This window comes from Panthera onca, chromosome C1 (assembly GCF_046562875.1).
Source record: "Panthera onca isolate mPanOnc1 chromosome C1, mPanOnc1 haplotype 2, whole genome shotgun sequence".
Lineage (NCBI taxonomy): Eukaryota > Metazoa > Chordata > Mammalia > Carnivora > Felidae > Panthera > Panthera onca.
Genome location: NC_138346.1, coordinates 29,688,205 through 29,711,445, shown reverse-complemented (window position 1 = coordinate 29,711,445; position 23,241 = coordinate 29,688,205). Strand labels below are relative to the sequence as shown.

Below are 23,241 nucleotides of genomic sequence, written 5' to 3'. Positions count from 1 at the left end.
CCCCCTGGGGAAGTGAGCTCAGTCAAAGGTGGCCTAGGAGGGGTTGAGGGGAGGGTTCTCGGTGAGTGGTGATGACCCATTGTGGAAAGAGAAGAAGGCGATAGCAGTGGGTAAATATATAGCCCTGAAAGAACTAAAGCCTTCACAAACCTTCAGGGTATTGTTACCTGAAGAGCACTGTTCTAATTTTGTATAAATATATATGTGTATAATGTATATTGTAGACAAAAGTGTAGGCTTTTCACATGTCGGAAAGATTGGTGAAAGCTGGGTCAGTGCAAGGTTTATGGATTATGCTCACATTTTATAACGATCCAGAAATACCGTACGGGTTATGATGAGAACATGCGTTGCTTTTCCAGTCCTAGTGAGCAGAAGGAATTCAGATGAAACAGCTGTGGAAGGAAGACAGCAAACATCCACCCATGATGGTTGTGCTCTCGTATTAGAAATGAGCAAAAAGACTTTTTTCATATAGAAAATTCAGGACAGGCAGTTCTCAATACACGGTGAGTTCTCACGACTCACCATGGTAGCTTTGCAATTTATACATGAGGAGCCCTCACGGTCAGCCTGCCACAGGAGGGTCCCTCTCTGCCGTCATCACCGGGCCCTGCCTTCCTCCTGCTGGGGGATCTGTGGAGGAGATATAGTGCCCTGTTGGTATTCAGAGTCCATTTTCCCATAGAAATAATGGTTCTACAGGATGATTTGGCTTCTTGGTCTGACCTGGGAAACCATTCATCCTGTAGAATATATTTTCTTTAAAATAATATAATCTAAGTTTCAAACGCTGACTTCAAAGGAGCACGATCTTTTGGGCACTGGGGGTTGACGGTATGCCAGGCTGAAATGGAATTTCGTATCTCCACTTAAAAACGAACTGGATTGCATTTAAGACCTTGGACATGGCTACTTATCTGCCATTCCCTGAATTTGAATAAGGGAATTTAGATGTGAGCAATGTAGTCATTTGCATGCGCAGCACTAGCTCCCTTGATCTTTCCTCTACATTCGTTTTAATTGAGGGGATGTTAGTTTCACGTTTCTCTTCAATTCCAGCAATACAGAGCTAAATTGGCCGGAACCCCTGGTCTTTCAGGGTCATTTGGCAAGGTCAAGCAATCTTTGTTTTTCCCCACCTGACTCATGGGTAGAGTTGATCTTTACACATCTACCTTTAAGAGCTGTGAGTGTGTGGGTAGTAGGCGCAGATCCTGTGCTCTGAAGCGAACGAGCTCAGTGCCAGATGCATTAAGGGGGACATCCCGTTTGGTCTCAAAGCAGCAGCAATGGCTGCTTTAGAAAATACTGACACAAGAGAAGGTTCTTGGAGGTGGTGGGGAATAGGGAAGAAAGGAAGTAGCACTGTTGCAAATAGAGTTTGCAGCAATGGATTACCTGCTAGGCCAACAAACCACAGGCTTAGGCCATTAATGAAGACATTTTAATGAAAACTTTTAAAAGAAAAGGGAGGTTTTCTTTCAAGATTTTTTTATTTTTGCTATTTCAAAAGAGAAGCGTCAAAGTGGCCATCTGGGAGAAATGAGCACTTTGCAGGATGCCTTTATACATATTTTGAGCTTTGGTATTGTTTTAATTTTGAATGACGTGCGGGGGAGGAGGAACACGCTGTCATTTTTCGGCACGGAGGGCTGGAAGGGTGTTCAGCCGGCCCCGAGTGGGCAGGGGCGAGAGGGGGCTCGGGGACCCCTCGCTCTCCAGTTTTGCATGACGCCGTGGTGGCAACAGCATTGCACCTGCCCAGCGCACACACTAAATGCATGAGCCCCCTTGCTTGATGCCCCACATGAAGCCAGACCATGGGGAGGTTGCAACCAACTGTTGTTGTTGCCTTGTAGTGTCTTGCTGGTTCTTTTCTCTTCTCTTTTTAAACAACAGGAACCACTTTTTAGGAGACTGGACACTGAGAGCAAGGCATTTTAACTTGCTTATTTCCACCGAGCTTAACTGCTACATTCGCTTAACTAACCCAAGCCCGTGTCCATTCTCCTTTGAGTGTACCGTCTTACTGTGCACTCTGGTTTTCAACTCTGTAGATATGAAAAATGCTTGTTCCACGGTGGGGTAAGAGCTCACACACCCAAGGCAGCAAGGTAGAACAAGGCTCCTTGCCGTCTTGGCAAAGGCCGATCCGCTGACACAGAACTCTCAAGTCCTGGAAGGAAGCAGCTCGAAGCCCTTCGGAGTTGTGCGTAGTTCCCCTAAGAGCTCCCTACAATGTAGGAAGAGCCCTCTCTGTAATGTTCATCTAGTTAAAATTAGTCAGATCATTTACTTCTGAAATAAGAGACAAATTGGGCTGCGGAGGCTTCCAGTGATTTAAAATGAACAACTCGAAGCCGCTTTTGGTCTTTACAAATGGATATACTCTAGTGGAGATGTAAAGACATTCGAAAGTGTGAGCTGTTCTGTGTTTCAAGTTATTTTTGGAAATCTGCCTCCGTGTGAGTTGATTACTTTGCTCTGGAACTAGCGTGGTTGTCATTATCATCACCCTCCTCTCGCCATGATCTGATTAATATTGTGGATTTTTCTCTCTCCGCCTGCGTCTCTGGAAGAAATGTCAAGAAGAGGAGGTTCGATCCCACTCAGCAAGGCCCCATCTGACTCTGCGGCACCGGGTGAGCGGTGCCTCGCACTGTTGGGTTCTGGGCGTGACAAACTCACAGCACCCTTTCCGGAACTGTTAAGTCTGTAAACAAGAACGCTGGGTGGTAATGACCACAGAACCGAAGCTGGGGGACAGGGACGGGGGTAAAAAGAAACTGTCCTTTTGGGAAATAATTTCAAAGAACCCCTCTCACCGCCGGTCAATAAAAGGGGATAAAAGACAATGTTATAAAAAAGAACTATTTCACAGAATCTTTTTTTTTTTTTTCTAACTAAAGGAAGAAGGAACAATAACAAAAATGAAGTGCAATAAAAGAACCGTTAAAGAAATAGCAAATGATTTTTTTCTTTCCTCAGCCTGCCGGCACTTAATATCTTCTAAATGAGTTGGCATGATTTTTTTTCCCTTTCCTACCGATGACACACTCCGGTGGCATAAAGATCTCATTTCCGAAAGGGTCAAATCTGCATGGCATATATACAACAAGCAGCTAGCAAGCCAACCCACAGCCAAACCTGCAACTGAATTCCTAAGGTGAAGATGAAAGGCAAACACGTGGAGGCTGCCTGGCCCTCCATCCCTAGCCTAGACCAGGCCACGAAGGACTCCGGACCCCTGCTCTTGTTGATTTACTTCCCCGTTGTCTGTTCTCCTGGACCGAGCATCCTTTGCCAATGGGAGCTGGGACTTGAACAATGATGCTACTGTATAGTCCTTTTATAAGTGTAAATATGGAAATAAGAGATTTTGACACATCATTTTCACTTGTCTGTACTGAAATATTTTTCTTGTAAAGGTTCTCTGTAGATTTGAGTTTATTGTTTGCTCCCCATCTTTTGGGTTCTTTTCTCTGTTTTCTCTCTCTCTTCTCTCGTCACAAGACCAACACGTTGTTCAGTGATTTGGGGGCTTGTTTAACAAAGACAGACATAGCCACAGACGAAGGGAGTTTGGGCGCAAGACAGGTACAATTTACAAATGAAATGCTTTGAGTGAAATGAAATGCTTGAAACTAAACATAAGCAAAAGGGTGGGGGGACACAAACAACTAAATAACCCTTATTAAAAATACACAAATTATGTAAATGCAAATATATGTACTGACAAGTCTAAAACTTTTTGATGTCGTTATAAACGTATGTACATAATGTAAGAAAGTAGACGTCCTCTCAAATTAATCACAGAAGTGCCAAGCTCATGATTTTTGTTTTTTGTTTTGACAATTTTCTTTCCCTGTCTTTAATGTGAAAGAAGGATAAACTTAAAGCCTTAAATTAAATAACAATTTTTAAGCGTTAAAAACTTGGGGGAAAAATTAAGCTTTCCATTTTATTCGTATCTATTACTGTCAGTATCTCATTCATGCTTCATTTTCCTGCCTCGAAATATATATGGTAGAACCCCACTGTGAAACTGGGAACGGACACAGAAGCAGCAATTACCTTCTTGGGAGCACTGCTATCATAGGCTTTAAGTCTGTGTGTTGTGTTTTCAGCAAATCTTGTTGGGCCCATGGTGTGTTCCTGGTCTGTGGAATGTTCTGGATTATGATGGGATTCTACTATTCACAAGCTCATGGTGTTCTTTTGCCTCCAGGCAGACGTGCGGATGTAATCTGGGTTCCCAAGTCCCTTCGAGTTTCCTTCATTTGCACTGACTTCTTCCATTTATGATCGAGACAGCTTCCGTTCAAGTGTTAAGTATATACATCAATAAAGAAATTTGGTCCTGACTTTGTTTTGAATATAAAAACTTGTACGTGATTCCTTCAGTCAGCATCCATCTAGAGACAAGCTTTCCTGACGGCCCCCAAAGAGCCCGCTCTTCCCTAACGTCCCCTTTTCAGGAACAGGACACGCAGTTGTACTGTTTGCTTCGTGACAACCCAGTGAGTTGCTAGAGTTAGCTTTAAGTCCCTTTTCAGCAAGATTCATGACACCAGTCTCACAACTTTTGCTTTGACTTTGGAGAGGCTTTAGGACTCTTGTCCTAAAAATCTGCTTGAAACAGTGAGGTTTTTTTTTCCCCAGATACATTTAATTGTGGAAGTCTCACAATCATAGAGCAGAAACCTTAATTTCTGTATGCTACAGTGGATCACAGCCTAACATCTGAATCCTGTTACTGCTTTCTGAGTACTAGGTGCTACCCGGGTCTGCGGTCTTTCTCTAGAACTAGCTATCTGTTTATATTGTAATAACAGGGCTATCTACAAGATTTATCAGCCTTATCTCGGCTTCATAAGACACAGGCTGTATCCCTCCACCTAGTGGCGATGGCTCTTTCAGCCCAGAGGAAACTCAGATTACTTGGCATCTCTTCCTGTCGCTGCACTGTTTCTGTCTGTCTGTCGCTGGATCCCACCCACTAGTGGATTCCAAGCTGCTACCAAGCACACCATGCACATTTCACTGCTCTTCCAGAGGCGCCATGGTGACTTAACGGAAACAAAACCATGGTGGTTACAAAACAGGTTGAATCTCTACTATTAACTTTTGAGCATTTCACAAACAACATTGTAAGTGTGCGATGTTACGTTTTAAATCAGACCACAGTGGTCCCCAAATATTATGTACATAATGGCAAATGTCAGTGTAACTTTTTGTCACACTGGCAGTTTCATAGGTAACCAAACCTATGTTCCAATGTTAAATTATCTGTGTGTATATGTAAAATACACAAGCTTTAAGCCATGTGTGTATGAATATGAAAGAGAATGCAACCATCCCAATCGTAAACAATGGATTATAATCGTTTTTGGTGGCATTCGGTTATGTCGTTTCAGACTCTTTGCTGTCTTTTCTCTTGCACATGCCATTCGTTTGCTGATTTTTTTTTTTTTTTGTGGTGAGAATAGTCCTTTTTTATTAATTTGAGCTCAAAGCACAAGCGTTATCACCGTCGTAATGTTACCCAACAAGAGTTAGTGTTAAGTGATGGCAAGTTCCCATTCCACCTGCTATTCTTTGCTGCGTTAATCAATGACACCTGGATGAGGAGGTGTGCGCTAACTTCATTGCTCACTGGGATACTGCATGAGCCCACTGAATTAGTGCTACTCCTATTAGATAAATGAGCAGTACCCATAGGTGCATGTTATGAAACACGAATCACGTGGAGCTGTGGAGTTTTACCAAGTGGTATGCGTGTTTTTTGTTTCCGTTTTTGTTTTCACTATGCAAAGATGGGAAATGCACAAACTTTTCAAAGACTATAGTGTCTGAAGAACTTTACAAACAATACTTGAACCTTTCTTTAAAGTCATCCCATCAGATTTTAGAGTCATTGTTGCTTCCGTTGTTAATTTTCGTTTTTAAATGGTTTGTAATTTTTTAAGTGTACAACCTGAAGTTTTGTTGGAAGTTAATAAATTCATTCATAATCTTGTTGGCTGCCTATGAATGGAGATTCAGTAGTCACTGCATCTTTTAGACAAGTGTGTATTAAAATTTTTGTTAACATAGAATGTTGTAGCTTTATACTGTCATTATTTTTCTTAAACCCTTTTGTGTTATCTTGTATTGTTGATTAAATGGCCGTGTGCCTGATATCAAGAGTTTTAGCACGGGTTTCTCAGTCAAAGGCTCACTGAAAATTTAAGCAGTCAATGGAACAAAATAAAATCTCTGATTAATGATAAATACATCCCTGATTAGAATTCAGTTTCATTGGTTTTATTGGAAATGCTCTGCCTCTTATAAATCAGGGGCAAAAAAAAAAAAAAAAAACCCACCTTAGGATCACGTTATCATTTAGTTTTCTTTAGTGTCTCTCTTCTGAGTCTAAAAGGAGATGGCTAGTAATACTTTTGGCATGATCCCAAATTTACAATCAAGCTATAAAGAAAATAGAAGTATTTGATTATAGAAATCGTTTTATCAAAAACATTCGAAGAAAGTATTTCCTCACACGTCACATGGAATTGATGACCAATTCCTTCTTTTTTTTTTTTTAATTTTTTTAACGTTTATTTATTTTTGAGAAAGAGAGAGACAGAGCATGAATGGGGGAGGGGCAGAGAGAGAGGGAGACACAGAATCTGAAACAGGCTCCGGGCTCTGAGCGGTCAGCCCAGAGCCCGATGCGGGGCTCGAACTCACAGACCTCGAGATCGTGACCTGAGCTGAAGTCGTACGCTCAACCGACTGAGCCACCCAGGCGCCCCGACCAATTCCTTCTTTATAAATATCTTTCAGTGTATCTCCTCCATCCAGCCTCACTGCCATCCCTTGGGTTGGCCTCAGCAGCCACAGGTATGTTACTTACATCTATCACCTTGACATGGAAAGAAGCTGATCTGAACACATCGTTCCTCTGATGAGTTTGTAGGGTCTCTTCATCTCCTATCAGATAAAATTCAAGCTTAATAATATGACTTAAACTTCTGCCTCCCTTGCATAACCTCAACCTGGTTTATTTTTCTAGCTATCATTGGCTTATCCTCACAGCCATCTTACTCAGGATCCCCTTCAAAGAGCCTCTTCTACCTAAGCTAAATAATCTCATGGAAATTTTATATCCATTCACCATAATTCGTTGGTTTCTATGTCATTTTATGTAATAAAATAGGAGCCCTTTAAAATAACATGAATAGGGGCACCAGCGTGGCCCAGTTGGTTAAGCGTCTGACACTTGATCTTGGCTCAGGTCATGATCTCACGGTTCGTGATTTTGAGCCCCACATCGGGCTCTGCACTGACAGTGTGGAGCCTGCTTGGGAGTCTCTCTCTCTGCCCTTCCCCTGATCATGTTTCTGTCTCTCTCTCTCTCTCAAAATAAGTAAATAAACGTAAAAGAATTATCTGATTTTTTTTATACGTTTTCCTTTTAGTCATTCTGTTTTTGAAGTTGACATTGAAATGAGTTCTACCCCATGCTCCCTTGGTAACTGACTAAGAAAGGTGGCCTGAAACCAGAAACTCCCTAGACCAGAACAGCAGCCCTAGAGTTAAAATTTTGATGTGAATAATTAAGTAGATAATCCATATGCTCACAATGGAATTCTTAAATAGCTTTTGAAATTTAAAGTGGGCACCTTTTAGGTTAATGTGCAAGAGTTAGGGCCTTCTATTCATTCATTCATTCATTCATTCATTCAACAAGTATTTACTAAGCCTCTAGGCCCGGAACTCCTTGTAGAAATTGAAGGAACAAAAGGAAATTCTTGGTCTAAGCTTGCTCACAGTTCAGCAGAGAGAGACATGATAAATGTGACAGACTCAGGCACGGGAGAAAGGAGAACTGATGAGGGGCAGGCGGGAGAGGGATGCAGGAAGGCTTCCCGAAAGAAGTGAGTTTTGAACTGTCTTGAGAGATGACGAGAGATCACTAGTCTAATTAAGTGGGAAACACACTCACGATATGGGAAGCGATGTGCCGAGACCAAGAGGAAGAGCTGCTCAGACCTTTGGTTAAAGAAACGCTAAGCGTCTGTATTTCCTTCCAGTCTTCTCCCCTCCCTCTCTCCTTCCTTCTTTTCTTCCTACCTTTCACAAACACTTGATCTGTAAAGATCCTACAGTATTGTGCCAGGTCTCAAGGTCACAGTGATGAGCTCTCACTCTCAGATGCCACATGTAAAAACAAGGTGATAAGTGCCCTAGCAGACATAAGTTACTTAGGCACTTCAGAAGAGAGGAGAGAGACTCTATCTCTGCCCTTGAGATCAAAAATGGCTTCACAGAGGAGGTGGCATTTGAGAAAAAAGCTGTGTCATTGGACCTAGTACCATGATCATTTATTGTTATGTTAACCAGGGCTCATTTGGTTTGATGCAAGTTCACTCATCAATATCTTGAAGAAGAACAACCTGTAATGTTGAGTCTAACTTTCAGATATCTGAATTCTTTTAGCTTACAGCAAGATGATTGTTATAAGATTCTCCATCAGAACCTTGTATTTTTAAAAAAATGTTTTACTCATTTTTGAGAGAGAAAGCATGAGCGAGGTAGGGGCAGAGAAGAGAGGGAGAGAGGATCCACAGTGGGCTCCACGCTGAAAGAAGTGAGCCTGATACGGAGCTCGAACTCATGAACCGTGAGATCATGACCTGAGCCGAAGTCAAATGCTCAACCGACTGAGCCACCCAGGCGCCCCAGAACCTTGTAGTTTTAAACTGTTTTCCCACTGATGTGCTCATCATGGCTCAGTCTTAATTGTTTGGGGCCATCACTTACTAACGTTGACGATATATCGTTGTCGACTTTCTATATTTTCTTCACATAAAGATCCCTGACTAATTTCAGTCAGGAGCGAGGGGGTGAATAAAAACCACAAATGCTTTTAAAGCATCATTAGGAAGTCCTCCAATTAATGAAGGGTCAATTATTTTCCAAGTGCAATTGCACTCCCAGTCCACTAACGTTGGTGTTTATCTCTCTGTTATGCCTCGGAGAGAAGGTCACCATTCCTTGAGCTTTTCTGAAACCTGTCAGCAGGTCTGGCTCCTTGACTGAAACAAGTTCTTGGCCACGTACGTGACTTCTGGAGAGAAAGCAAATGCCATGATCCCTCATTACCTGAAAATAGTTGTCCTGCTGGGATCTGCCGATGCTCCTCTGCCAGCTGATTGCGTCCGCACACACTTGCCTTGGTGTGGCTGCAAAGACTGCACTTGTGACCCCACAGAGTCCGCCCTTATGAGAACATTTATCCGACTGTGATGATCATTGAAAGCCAAATTAGCTGAGTAAATCTATTGGTCCTACAAAAACAAGGCAAAACAAAGCAAAGCAAAATAAAACAAAATGAAACAAAAATCTTTGTCCTGAATGATCAGGAGTATATCAAGGGTTCTTCAGCTCTCTTTGGAGCTTTAAATAGCTTCCAGTCTTCAGGGGGTAAATGAGCTTGCAGGAGAGCTCCTTGCTTCTTCAGGCCCAGGTCTCATGGTGAAGACACAAAAAAGGTAACGTGGATTGTAAATGACATCAGAGATGCCTCTGGTCTGCAGCAACAGACATAGCATTATGGGGCGATTGTAACTCCCACAGAGATCGCGAATGGACTCTAGGCAGTAGCTTTTCCTATGTAGGTGAAATGGCTATCAAGCAAGGGTGGCAAATTATCACAATGAGCAGAACAGTGCAGTATAGGAGACCAGAGGGCTGGGGAAACTGAGCTGGGCTAGAGAGCACTTAGCCTGTCTTTACTCAGCTCCAGTCAATTGTCACCACACGGAAAATTGGTTCTTTCCTTGGCCCTTCCGTTTATTTTTTTCACTGGAGCCAGAAATCCAGGTTTGTTTCTATTTTTTAAATGGTGCAGCCAATTCATATTTTAAAAGCACTGTGTGGGTCAAGGTGATGTAGCCAGAACCTGTCTTTGTGTAGGATTGAGCCTGTTGGCCCCTAGTATGTAACTTCAGCATACATCAGTAAGACATTTTCACACATGGCCCCCTGAAATCTTCAGACAGCCCCAGTGAGTACACAGACATGGCCTTGCTCCCAGGCGGTGTTGTAGGTTTCTGACTGAAGGATCATGCAGGTGTTCACATGAGTTCCCACTTACAATGCTGACTTACCGTTGTTTTGTGTGGATGGCGGCACAGCCATTGAAAGCAGCCCGCCCGAAGGTACATCCTTTTGGTGGTGGTTTGTGTGCCAAGCTTATTCAGATGTGTTCATTTGTAAGCAATGAACCAATCCTGCATTGGCAAATGGGCTTTTTCTCAGGGCTCATTCCTCAGTGCTCAATGAGACCTTGTCTCAATGCTCACTAAGGCGGCTTAGTGACTCCTGGATCCTAAGCCATGTCTGCCACCTGTTAGAGAGGGTCTGGGGTTGATTATGAGTGTCTGTGACCTGGCAAGCTTAAGTACTCGACTAGATTCTTAAGACAGCCTTTCTTTCTGTCTTTGACTCTCAAAATCAATTGGATGTAGGCATGAATCAGCTAATCCAGAGGTCCTATGTAATTTTCTGGATCCAGGGAAATAGGGAAAAGATTTTTGAGCAAAGAGATGCTGAAACATTCAGCAGGAAGGAACAACTTGAGTTGTTTCTGATTAATTACGAAAAGCTACATGTCTATTGCAGAAAAATTGGAAAACAAACAAAATTCAAAGAAAATCAAAACAACTATAATCTAGTCAGCAAGATGTAACCCCCCTCCCATCACTATTTTGTTACTTTCTTGAATCTTTCATTTGTTTTCTCTCACCGCTATGGAAGCAGCCCACAAAAGTAGGCAGCAAGTGGGTCTCTCTGAGGATGTGTTTCAGTCCCCCTCTCGTGTACGTGTGTGTGCTCAGACGTGTGTGTCCTGTGTACTATGTTCTGTGTTCTACTGGCTCCAAAAAAGCATGAGACTATCAGATCATTAGGGCAAGGAAGTACTTTCTAATCTCTTGGCCTTAGCTCAGCCTGTTTCTTCTGCTGGGAAGACTTCTCTTACAGCCCCGGTCAAATTTCAGTGCCTCCCCAAGTGTCACTTCAAATGTTGCCTTCTCCATGAAGTCTTTCGTGGTCCTTCCACTGCTTTCTGGGGATGCACAAAGATGGCGGCTCCAGGTAGTGGTGGAACTGGAATGAAACCGCAGGTATTATAAGCTCCAGAGTCCATGGTCTAACCACATTGCTTTATTGTCCCTCTTTATCCCCATTTTACAGTTAAAAAAAAAAAAAAACAAAAAAACCTCAATGTCGAAGAGGGCTCTATAAGTGACAAGGCAGACTCAGGACACGGGCAGTTGAATTCTGGGTCTTTTTCGGAACCCAGGAGAACATGGAATATAGCACATATAACACAGGAAAATGAGCAGGTGGATGTTAGTGGTAGATCCTTGGAGAGAATCACTTGCTGCCTACCCCTGGGGGCTGGTTCAACAAGGAGTACTGTTGGAACCACTACTCAACTGCCATCGCTGGGAGACAGGGAGTGTCCAAGTTCAGAGAATCTGTATGGTAGAATCTTCCATTTCTAAATGTAAATGTTAACCTTTTGTACAACGAGAGAGAGAGAGAGAGAGAGAGAGAGAGAGAGGCTAGTAGGACTGAAGGAAAAGCCTGAAAATCAGCCCTATGGCATTTCACCTAAGAGGGAGGGAATACGTAAACCAGCGTGAAGTATCTGCAGGACGTTAAGTGAGAGAAGAGACAGGAGTTTTCTGTTACCTCTGATGAGTGAAGCAGTTTTCCATTATAAAACTGATGACTGAAAGGTTACAGAAATGCTATGTGCAATCCTGTATGAAGAACTTCATTGAGTCAATGAGTAATATGAAAATCTTCTAATAAAGGCACTTTGGCTAGTTATGGTGGGTCAGGAAATATGATGCCCAGATGTTGCCCTGTAGGATATTACGGTTTAATAAAGGAGCTGAGAAATAGGAGAAGAATGACCATTTACGATGAAAGTGTCACACTAGGTAAAGGAAATGCAGCTAAACTATGGAGGATCAGAAGAGGAAAATGCTACAGAAGTGAAGGAAGGAGATCCACGTGAGGAATAAAGGGAGCATAAAGGATTTATTCCTCTGTCTACTGAGAGTAGTGCCAGAAGGTGGGCATCAGCTGTGCATCCTTTTGAGATTTGCCTCTACTGAAGAAAACTGCCCTTGTTGAAGCAGCCCACATCCAGTGGTGGATCAATATGGGGTTATCAAGGCCCCAATGTGGGGTTATCAAGGCTCCACCTTGACTCAGGACAACTCTCAGGGCCAGGCCAGCTCCAAGAGCTCCTCCTTTTTGGGGCCCGCGAGGAAGTTCATCTCCCTCTGCCCAGTCCTATTCCCTTCCCTCCCTGGTGGACAGCTTGTCCCTACTCTGCCCAGAGTCTGCTTCCCAGGGAATCCCATCTGGGACAGTTGCAGCTATGGGTTTTATCAGAGCGTAGAGTATAAGGAAGAAAGGAAGGAAGTGAGGATTGACCTGTAGCCCTGGATAAAGTTGTAGATTCTAAACTGTCGTGTGTGGACTTAATTCTCTAGCAGTTGGAAGCAGGTTTATGACGATCAGGGTAAGGGAAGCGGTCTGGCAGTAGTATATAAGATGGATTGTGGGTCAGAGAGCTGGGAGGTACCATCCAGACAGATTAGGATGCCAGTCCCATACCACAGATCCAGGTAATGAGGAATTGACATCGGGCTCTGGAAAGGCAAAAAAAAAAAAAAAAAAAAAAAGAGTGAAAGAGGCAGATCACACGGGTAGGATCAACAGAAGCTGGCAGCTGGTTGTGGGAAGGAAGAGAGAGAGAAGGGTAAAAGATGAAGTCCAGGCTTGACACCTGGTAGTTGGGATGAAGGGGGCAGCCTGGAGGAGATCCTGAATTAGGGGGCAAAGATGTATTCCATTTTGGATCTGTTGGCATCGAGGGGCTTGATGGAAATCAGGTGAAGTTGTCCAGCAGGTTAGTGAAATGAAGATATAGAATATCTTGGAGGGGTCAGGATGGAAGAAATATTTAACTCGAGTACCACCTATAGATGTAATAATTTGAGCCATAAAACTAGAGGCAAATTCTTGAAGAAATATTACAGAAAGGGAAAGGAAGAGAGTGAGGGAGACAGAGAACTGATGAGATTGGGCGAAAATATGGAATAAATGGAGCAGAGGAAGAAGATGACTTCCACGAAATCAGCGCTATGCGCTAAAAGATACTGCCGGCAGTGGAACTGAATTCCGTTGGTCCCAAGGACAGAACGTAGCAAGAAGGGGTGAATCCAATCTTCCTGCGGTAGCCATGATTCCAACCAACTTGAAATCAATAATGACTTTCCATTAAGGGAGTATTCAACTCCCCCAAGTCTTGGGAGCTTCACTAGGATATATTTAATTTTTTTGAGGAAAACTGGGATATCCAACCTTGAAAAAACTTTTGACAGGATCTCCATATAGCAAAAGAATGGATTAAAAAAGATCCTTTTGCTTCCATTACTGTAACCATAATTACACTTTCTTTAGTCCAAAACTGAAATTATGAGCATTTGGCATTCCAGGAACGAGAGATGAGAATGACACTCCCAAACTTATTAGAAGCCAGATATTGATTTATCAGCAGAGTGGTTGTTTCTTATCAACAACGCGGTGGCTCTCCACAGAAAAATACTGCCCCTGGGCCACAATGATGTAAATGCGGATGCATGGCATAAGGTGGAACACAATTAAGCCGTCAATTTTTCTTCAGTCTCAAAATTACATTCTCAATACCACACAAAGAAGCGGGGAGGTGCCGAAGACATTTTGTTGGGCATTTTGAGAAATGTGAGTTGAACAAAGGAAATAAAAGAAGGCAATCCAAGTAGAAAGTCATGGTTATAGGTAATCAACATGACTCTGTAGTTCAGTGAATTCTCAGAAAGTTGTATAACCTCTCCCTTCCTGGTGATGTATTGCCCAGAGCCGCATTTCATTAGCTATGGTTAGAAATGAAGAAATAAATTCTTCTTTATTAAAGTTAAAAAAAAAAAACTCTGAGAAGACCTTGTACTCAAATATTTATATGAGACCAAACGCTCAGATGAAAGGAGGAAAATGTAGTCAATTCAGTCCATTTTGGCTTTGTTCTCAGGATATATATACCGAGTAGGTAGTTGTCCATATAAAATAAAAAGCCTTTTGCTTTTTAGAGATGAATGAATTACAGATGAATGTCCCTGGAAGAAGTCCTTTGACTATCAAAGTTTGTACCATTTCCAGTGAGTTACCCGGAAAGGCAAACAATTCATATATCCACATTTCACATATCACTTATATTAGTGGACTATTACAAATATTTTATAACATAGATCATCTCTTTGTTTGTCTGACTTTCCCTTCGTTTGGCTATAACATGGATCATCTCTTTGTTTGGCAAAACCTTATTTTGAAGGTTAATTAAATAGCTCTGAAATTAGTTTGGTTGGAACACTTTGTGTATATTTACTTTTATTATAGTGAAAGAGAAAGATGTATTTTGAATTCCTTGCACAAAAAGTGATCGATATCTAAAACTAAGTTCCTTGCATAAAATGTGATTGACAGCTAAAAATAATGTTGACATCTTGCTTTTGAAATAAGAGAATTTTTTTCCCCACCACAAAAGATTTAAAACCTGGAAGCACCCCTAACCGAATAATCCCAGCCCTTCATAATACTCTTCTCCCCGTCTAGATTTTACGAGAGCCTGAGAATGCCTTCAATTCCCTATTCAGTATGAGAGAGCCTGTTCTATAGGATGTATCATGGGGCTAATGCTTGTTCTGGGAACCATTTTAGAAAAAGGGATAAATGTGGGATCATGGTTCTGGACAGAGTGTGGTTGAACTATAGTGATTTAGAAATGAGGTGGGTCATGTTTGTGAATATGACTTTTCTCAAAAATAGTCAGACAGGTCATGAGTCTATTAGCATACGAGCATGGCTTTAACTTTGTTTTGTTTGTTTTGATTTTCTCCTTAGTTTTACTGTTTTTTTATGGCGTAAACATTTACAACTGAGGCAGATAAACAAGATGTTCAATAGTCTTTACAAGCAGCAGCTCACCAGTGTTGCCAAAACTGCCAGGCATTTGATGAAATGTTAAAATAATACACATGCTTCTGGTTATGTGGGTCATTGCCTGACATCTTTCTGGTCTTGAAATGGATTAATGCAATGGTCATATAGTCATATCATAGATTTCCTTGAAAATTCTCTTGCTCCTGTTACCTAGTAAGCCAGAGGTGTTGAACTGAAAGCTCAAGAAATTTGTTCCAAAGTCAATGTTTTCTGCTGGGGATGGCAAGTTATGTTGGACGTCCAAGGTAGATGTCATGTTTGAGTACAGAAGTGGTCAATTTTCTGATAGCAACTCTGGATCAGGTTTACAAGTTGAAAACAATCACAAATGTATACACAGGAAGGGATAAACTTCTCACTAAGACGTAATCGATGCCTTGGCTGATGTCACATCTTTGTTAGAGTCTAGAAGTTTTCTGCATGGTCATTAGTTCAAAGTCAACTATGAATGGGTGTCCCAAGATGTTAGTTAGGTATGAAACTTCATCTGAATATGGGATCCCAAGATGGGATGGAGGTACATATACATACATACATACATACATACATACATACAAACATCTATATATACATATATATTTGAATATATAACCTGCTTTTCCATATCTGTGCCTATGTAAATTAGGTATAATTAAATTCCCTTAGAATATAACCCTCAGATATGTCAGAAGCATGGAGCCTGCTAAAAGAAATGTACTCTTCTTCAGGAGCTGCTGGCCATTAGGAAAGGGGTGGATCTCCTATTATTTGGAAGGTTTTCAAGGAAGAGGTTGGGGAAGGGTTAAAAAGAAGCCTGATTGCAGAGTGGTTGACTGGTGAAGACGCATATGCTCTCCACATATCTTGGTAGGTTTCAGTAGTTTCGCATGTGTATGCCTAATGACACTTGAATTTGGTTGATACAAGTCAAATTTATAAGCATAAGGGGCTGATTATGTTCTAATGAGTACTAATGCAATCTCAAAGCTTCCATGGATTGAAGGCCTAAAAAAGTTAGAGGACTGAAGTCACTTGTACAATAAAGCCATGTTTTTCTTCTCAATCTCTATAGTAATACATGATTTTATTTCCTATATTTCACTCTTGCTCTTAAATTATCTGGTTTATATATTTGTTTACTTAAATATTTTTGGTCTTCTCTAGTAGAATGTAAGTTCCACAAAAGCAAAGATTTTGCTTACCTTGTTTATTGACATATGTCCCCCATGCCCGTAACAGCAAATGGCATTGTGTTTGTGTGTGTGTGTGTGTGTGTGTGTGTGTGTGTGTGTGTGTAATATTGAACAAATGAATTGCTTTGGTTTGGGCATATGCGTCAGTATATTTCAATACCTTATTCTTTGCCTGTCTTCATCTACTATGTTCCCCACTAGGTTCTGGGTTTATGAGTGGTTTAAAACATATCTTGATGGTCTCTCATTGCACTTAGTAGAGGACATGCTTTCAAATAGTAAATATCCAGTCATCTCAACAATCTCCTTTCTTCTCAGGAAGATGCTGTGGATGGACCCTCACATTTTATTGTCCTGACCTTACCCCAGAGAAGGAGCACAGGGATGGGGACTGATGGTCAAAGGGAATAGAGTGTGCTTATCCCAAGAGGGACTGGAGTTCAGGACAGGGTGTTATATATTTCCAGTTTCCCTCCTTGTTTTATTAGCACTAGTTAAATGACTAGGTGCTCTAATAGAAGACATCCTAAATAGCCAAGAAATTCTTTTTTTGGTGAATGAAGTTTTGCATCATTTGTTTTATCTGAGGAAAGAAGAACATCAGCTCAACAAGGTCGTTTTCTTAAAGACCTTCCATAGGTGATATGGACTTAAAAAAATTTTTTTTTGCTTGAAATATACATAAACAGAATGGGATTAGTCATAATTCTTGGTCCTTGATATACTCTTTCATTAATCCATTGAACTTTCGTATGCAGGTATTTATTTACTTGCCTACTTATTTATTTAAAAGTCTATAATATATATAAAGAATGAATCTACTGTTCACTGTGATGGTCAGAACATTCACAGTAACTAACATTGTCTGTGTGAAACTCTGTGTGAAACTGTCTTGTCCATTGAACTCTTCCCTCCTAATGTAGGTACTACCTTGATTCCTATAATAATTTTATTGCCATTTGAAACACACAGTTATATTCTTTTAAATATTCCTAATAAATGTGTTGCTTGGTTTTAGTTGTCTTAACTTTATAAAAAGGGTATCTGCATTTGTATATAATCTTTTGGGAGTTCTGTTTTCCTTTTCAATATATTTTTAAAGCCATCCACGGTGTTCCAACTAGCTGTACTTCTTTCGTTTTAACTACTGTGAAATAGTCTGTTGTGTGACTATACTACAATGTATTTATTTATTCCCTACTTTTTGGGATTTTGTGTCGTTTCTGGTTTCTTGCTGTATGAATGGTATCTCTGCGAACATTCTTGTACATATTTATCAATGTACAAATGCAAGCATTACTCTGGTGTTTACACTGAGAAGTGTATACTTACTCATAGGGTATAGCAATGTTTAACTCCTCTCTATAATGATTATACCACCTCTAATTCTTAATTTCAATGATTTTCTAAATCCAATGTTTCTAGACATTTATTTCATCAATGGATTATTCCCATAAATCATCGATAACAAATTGAGAAAGCAGAAAAGACTTTTGGAATTATATAATTGGACCCATATGATTTGCAGAGAACATTGATGCGTAGGAGAGCTGAAATGCCTTGCTCAAAGTCCTAGAAACAAGGGGCTTTCAGTTGTATCCCCAAGTAGCTTATGCAGCCATCACGGTATTTTTACTAGCATCTTCTATTTCTCAAAGAGAAGTGAATATTATTAGTGAATAATAGTGAAACTTCCAGTTTTAAGATAAAGAAGTTAAGACCTAGGAAAAGAAAAGATAAGCAGCAAAAGAGTTATCCCAATTTAGGGTTAAAGTTGCCTCATTTTCCTTCAGTTCACATTGCCTTGTGGGGCTGACTTTGCTGTTTGCTTCTCCCAAAGCCATTCCCAACTCCCTGCACAAAGTACTTTACCCCCTTCCACTGGAGCTTTTTTTCCCCAGACTTACCTGCATCTATAAATGACCATGTGGCCTAGGGGTAGCCTCTTAATTTAATGCTAAGTCCATGGTTTTAGGAAAGTTTTCATTTTCTTGATTAAAAAGTAACGGAGGTAGCTGGGCCGGAACAATCCTTCTACTTATTTCCTGCCTTGAATGCAGATGTGACGTCTGGAGCTGTGGCAGCTGACCTCAGGGTCCAAGGCAAGGATAAGGGAATCAGAAATGTAGGGCCTGATATTTTTGGTCACTGAAGTAATATTAGCACCCACACTTCTCCAGACCTCTTCTTAGGTAAGAAAAAGAAATCCCTTTTTATTTAAGCTACTGTAGTCAGGTTTTTTGTTATTGCAGCTTACTGTGTTTCTAGCTAATACAGCATGTCACCAAAATGATCTCAAACTAGATTTAGCATGTTTCTCATTTTCCAGTGCCTGAAAGTTAAACTCTTGTCATTGAATGGGAGATGTCTTTTCCTCAAGGAAAATGATTTGATACTTTCATACTTAGCATCTACTTTTAGATTATACTCTTTCAATAAAAAAATTTCATTTCAGAGGATGTGTTTATAATTAAATCAAAGTAATATCTCCATCCAGCAAAAGTATGATAAAAAGTTTGGGCACTGGATAAAGAATAAAAACTGGGGGCGCCTGGTGGCTCAGTCGGTTAAGTGTCCGGCTTCGGCTCAGGTCATGATCTCACGGTTTGTGGGTTCGAGCCCCGCGTTGGGCTCTGTGCTGACAGCTCAGAGCCTGGAGCCTGCTTCCGACTCTGTGTCTCCTTCTCTCTGTGTCCCTCCCCCACTTATGCTCTGTCTCTCTGTCTCTCAAAAATAAATAAATGTAAAAAAATTAAAAAGAAAAACTAAATTGGCTGACTGACATTTTAATTTCTTTGTCCAGTCATAAGAAAGAAATATGACCAATGCAGAGTTGTTAAATGACACTCACTACCCCAGTCTCAGGTTCAAAATGAGACTATTCTCATAAATAAATTCAATCCACACTGATTGGGCTTTAAAGCTGAGAGAGTAGTCAGACATGATCCCCATTCTGAAGGAATGGTTTGGGTGGGAGAAGGAAGGTGAAGAGAGACAGATAAGCATGTATATGAATTAGAATATAGTAAGTGCATAATGAAAGTATGAACAAAATTGTGGCAGAACAAAGTATGAACAAAATCTGGGGCAGAGAAAAGCTAACTCCCTTAGAGGCACATGGGTCAGGAAAAGTTCCTCATCCCAGGAGCCCTGCTCATACTGTGAGATGTTTTTATGCCTTCGACATATAGGTCTGTGTCCTTATTGTTCTTTCGCAGATGTTTTCTTCTGGACAAAAATCCATGATTGTCACTGGACCTCTGACTTTTTGACTGTGAACCCCTCTACTCCTCCCACACATGGTGAGATAGAGGTTTTATGTTGGTTTTTTTTCTGCTACTCTATCATAATTAAAGCCTTAGGGAAAGAAACTTGCTAAAACTTCAGACCTTTGTCATAGTTGCTTTGGTATACAAACCAAATTGAAAACGAATCACTGGTGTTGTAGTCTCCTTTGGAAATGAGTAGCCCAAAAAGACAGGACTTACAATGGTCATTTTTGAATGACTGGGATTCTTGTAAGAGATAAACTCAACTGTTGACAAAGCCATAAGGATACCTATTGGCTTTGCAACCTACTAGAAAGAATGTGCAAAGGATGGATAGATCTTGAGAAGTACCTCTAAAAAACCCACCATTGTGCCTATGATCACAACTAGAGTAACTTCACTTGTACAGGCAGGAAAAACATGAATGAACTATTCCTGTGTCACGGAGTAACTTTCCTTTTCTGCACATTTTAGAATCAATGCCCAATATCATCTGACTACTTCACTGCAATGTGTCCTTATGAATTTGATGACAATTAAAGAATGACTCATCCACTTACCCCAATGGGCATTCCAGGAAATTGTCCTTGTTTATTGCCATCTTCACATTATGGAAAAGCATAAAAGAATGAGAGAAAGTAATTATTTTTACTATCTGATCCTAAATGTTAAAGAAGCACCCTATTCTTAAAGGCTGCCCCCATCATTTGCAAATTAATGCACTGCTGAAGATGCAAACTATCTATATAACTGCTCTTGAACTTCATTAAAATTAATCGGAAGTCCTTTTTAATGTCTTTGAGAATTGCTTCAAGTGGCAAAAATCAGGAAATCTACCCATGGGGCACATTCAGCTAATTGCGATTTACTTCTCAACTAGTCATTCTTTCGCCCAAGGCTGCAACTGCATAAAACTGAAACAACTCTTTGGATGACAAATGCCAGTCAAACCGGTTTTTTGGCATCACGTAATTTTAAATGATCCATTGGTTCTCCAAATATTTTTAACAAGTCAGAATGATGATATGATAGATTGATTCCAGATATAGCTTATTAAAATGATTCTCTAAGTTGGACCCGCCATATCCTCCCTCCCAGTTGGTACTGGGGACATAGAGGAGAATAACGATAGACTACACAGTGAAGAGAATAGAGAGTGACAGATAGTAAATGTTCTCTGTTCTCATTCTTACCAGCTAAGTCACCCAGGGAAAATCCCTTAACAGCAAAATGGGGGAAGAGGAGGATAACATACGTTTTCCTTAGGGTCACATGAGACCAGGTATATAGAAACAATGTTTTGTAAAATGTTGCTGACCAAAAGTCATCATCGTTAGGGAGAGTTTAGTCTATGGAAATGAAGTCACAAGGATAAGATATCAGAATAAACATTCTAATATGTTACACAGAGCATAAAGTGTTTTATTCAAATGATTTGGTGGTGGCTTTCTTTTTATCTAAATTCCAGAATTAGTCTGCTATTTTTCTCTTGCAATCATTAAGCTGATGAGAAGGCCCAGATAAAAGACATATATTTCTTCCCAAGAATCTCTCCAGATTTCTCTGATAACCAAGGAATGAATGCTGAATATACATTACAACAGAGTATAGAGTCATTAGGATCTGCTTTTAAATAAAAATATTCAGGCATGCCTGGGTGGCTCAGTCAGTTGAGCTCTCAACTCTTGATTTCGGCTTGGGTGGTGACCTCACAGTTGGTGAGATTGAGCCCCGCATCGATCGGGTTCTGCACTGACAGCACAGCACAGAGCCTGCTTGGGATTCTCTCTCTCCCTCTCTCTGCCTCTCTCCTGCTCTTTCTTTTTCTCTCAAAATAAGTAAATAAACATTTAAAATAAATACATACATAAATAAGTACATAAAATATTCAATAATTTAATTTTCAAGTGTAAGCTGGTGAATCGTGTTTATGAGAAATGTTTACAGCTCATTATTTTCCAGGATGGCACTGCAAAAGTTATACTGAAGGTCAAAACTTCCAGTTCCCAGTAACTATATTAGGAAAAAAAAAGATATGAGTAGATACTAGCTAGACTTTTAAAAAATGTATTTTTTAAAGCCGTTACTCCTATTAGCAAGAGCTGTAAGCCGTCTCACTGGGATAGCAATGCCACACATCCTCAGCTTTTACAAATAGCGGCGACCATTTCAGTTCATGATGTTCACACTCATAGGAGAGGTGGAGCTCAACCACAGGGGTCTTTACCTTCAACCCATTTCAGCCGCTCCTTTTAGTGGTTGTGCTCAGAATTCAGAGCTGTCCCACCTCTAAAATGTGAAATGTAAATATCCCTCTCCTTGATCAGAGCCTCTCTGCCTTTCAGTACCTTCCTTCTTTATTCTTCTTACACCTGCCTTTTCCCTCCCTTATTGAGACCTCTCATTGCCTCCATTTCCTTCTAGTCTTCCTTCTCCACCCCAGTCTCTTCTCTTTTGCTAACTTGCTTTTATAAGTTAGTCCTTGAGTCCTTTGCATCCATCTGTGTCAGCATTTACCCAACTCTAACACTAGGCGAATGTAATAATGACCATTCTTTTCTCCTACATTCGGTCAGATGAACACCGCAGGAGAAAAATAATAACCAGCATTTTTCAAGTACTAGCTACACGCAGCACCATTCTGAGTATTTTCCGTGTACGATCTCGTTTCATTTTCACCAGCCACAGGAGACATTTTTGCTCATTTTACATGCAGGAAAACTGTTTCACAGAGGTCAGGTTGCCCATAACATTACATCAAATCACGAATGCGGTCAATTGTAGACATCCTATTATTTTAAAAAAGCAAAAGAAAATGCTGCAGTTCTAACTACAAAGTACCATCAGGTGATAGACACATTCTGATTTCAATGGTGTTAAATGTTAAAAAAAATGCATCTAAGAATCAATGAAATATGACCTATGAGAAAGATACAGTGTAAGCCCAGCTAGTTTGGCTACAGAATATAATAGTCTTCATTCATTAAGTTATTTTGCCTCATAAAAACCAGGCATGCATGCATGCAAATTTGTGGTCTCAAACTTTGCCTGGACTTTTAGTACTTTCTTTAGTCTCTCTTTCTTTCTTATCTCCTCTCATATCTTCAGTGATTATCCCAAAGTCTTTTCACTCTTAAGTGCCCTTCTTAACACCTCCCTTCGTTCATATTTTTGTGGCTGACTGTGCGTCTTACTTCATTAGGAAAATTGAGACCATCGCTCACCATCTCAACTTCTTCACTGCTGCCCACCTTTTAACCTACAGATATCCAGAGAGAGTCCCCTGCCCCCCCGCCTTCCTCCTTGTTCATAGAGCAAGCTTTGCCCCCTTCTGGAAAACACTGGTTTGTTTTTATTTTCATTCCTCTTCTCGTTTCCTCTGAGACTGTTAGTTGTCCTTCTCTCCTGAATTTCGACTTCTCTCTCTAGTGGTTTCTCTCCCTCAGCCTGGAAACATGATAAAGACCCAACCTCCAACCTTCTTTCCAATCCATCTCCCTCTTCTTTTCTCAACTTCATAGAAGGTGCTTCACAGGGCCTGTCTGCATTTCTTCACTTTCCATTTCTCCTCAGCCCCCCACTCCTTCTCCCTGAACACTCAACTGAAATTTGTTCCTAATAAGCAACTTGGTGGCCTCCTGTTTTTTCAAATCCAATGGAACATTCTTTGCCTTCATTTTATTGGC

At 40.7% G+C, this 23,241-nt stretch overlaps 1 protein-coding gene across 4 annotated transcripts in view; it reads left to right on the top strand.

Moving 5' to 3' along the window:
• Positions 1-16,696, top strand: part of ADAM23 (ADAM metallopeptidase domain 23) — a 186,007-nt gene extending 169,311 nt beyond the window's left edge. For 2 of the 4 annotated variants that reach the window (XM_060623189.3, XM_060623188.3), the window contains one exon: positions 2,583-4,367. In XM_060623189.3, the coding sequence (XP_060479172.1) occupies positions 2,583-2,722 (140 nt within the window). In that variant the 3' untranslated portion in view covers positions 2,723-4,367. Of the gene's footprint in view, positions 1-2,582; positions 4,368-16,604 lie in introns of those variants that run through there. The other 2 variants (XM_081796351.1, XM_078450954.1) reach the window with 2 other exon arrangements.
• The last annotated feature ends 6,545 nt before the right edge of the window (positions 16,697-23,241 follow it).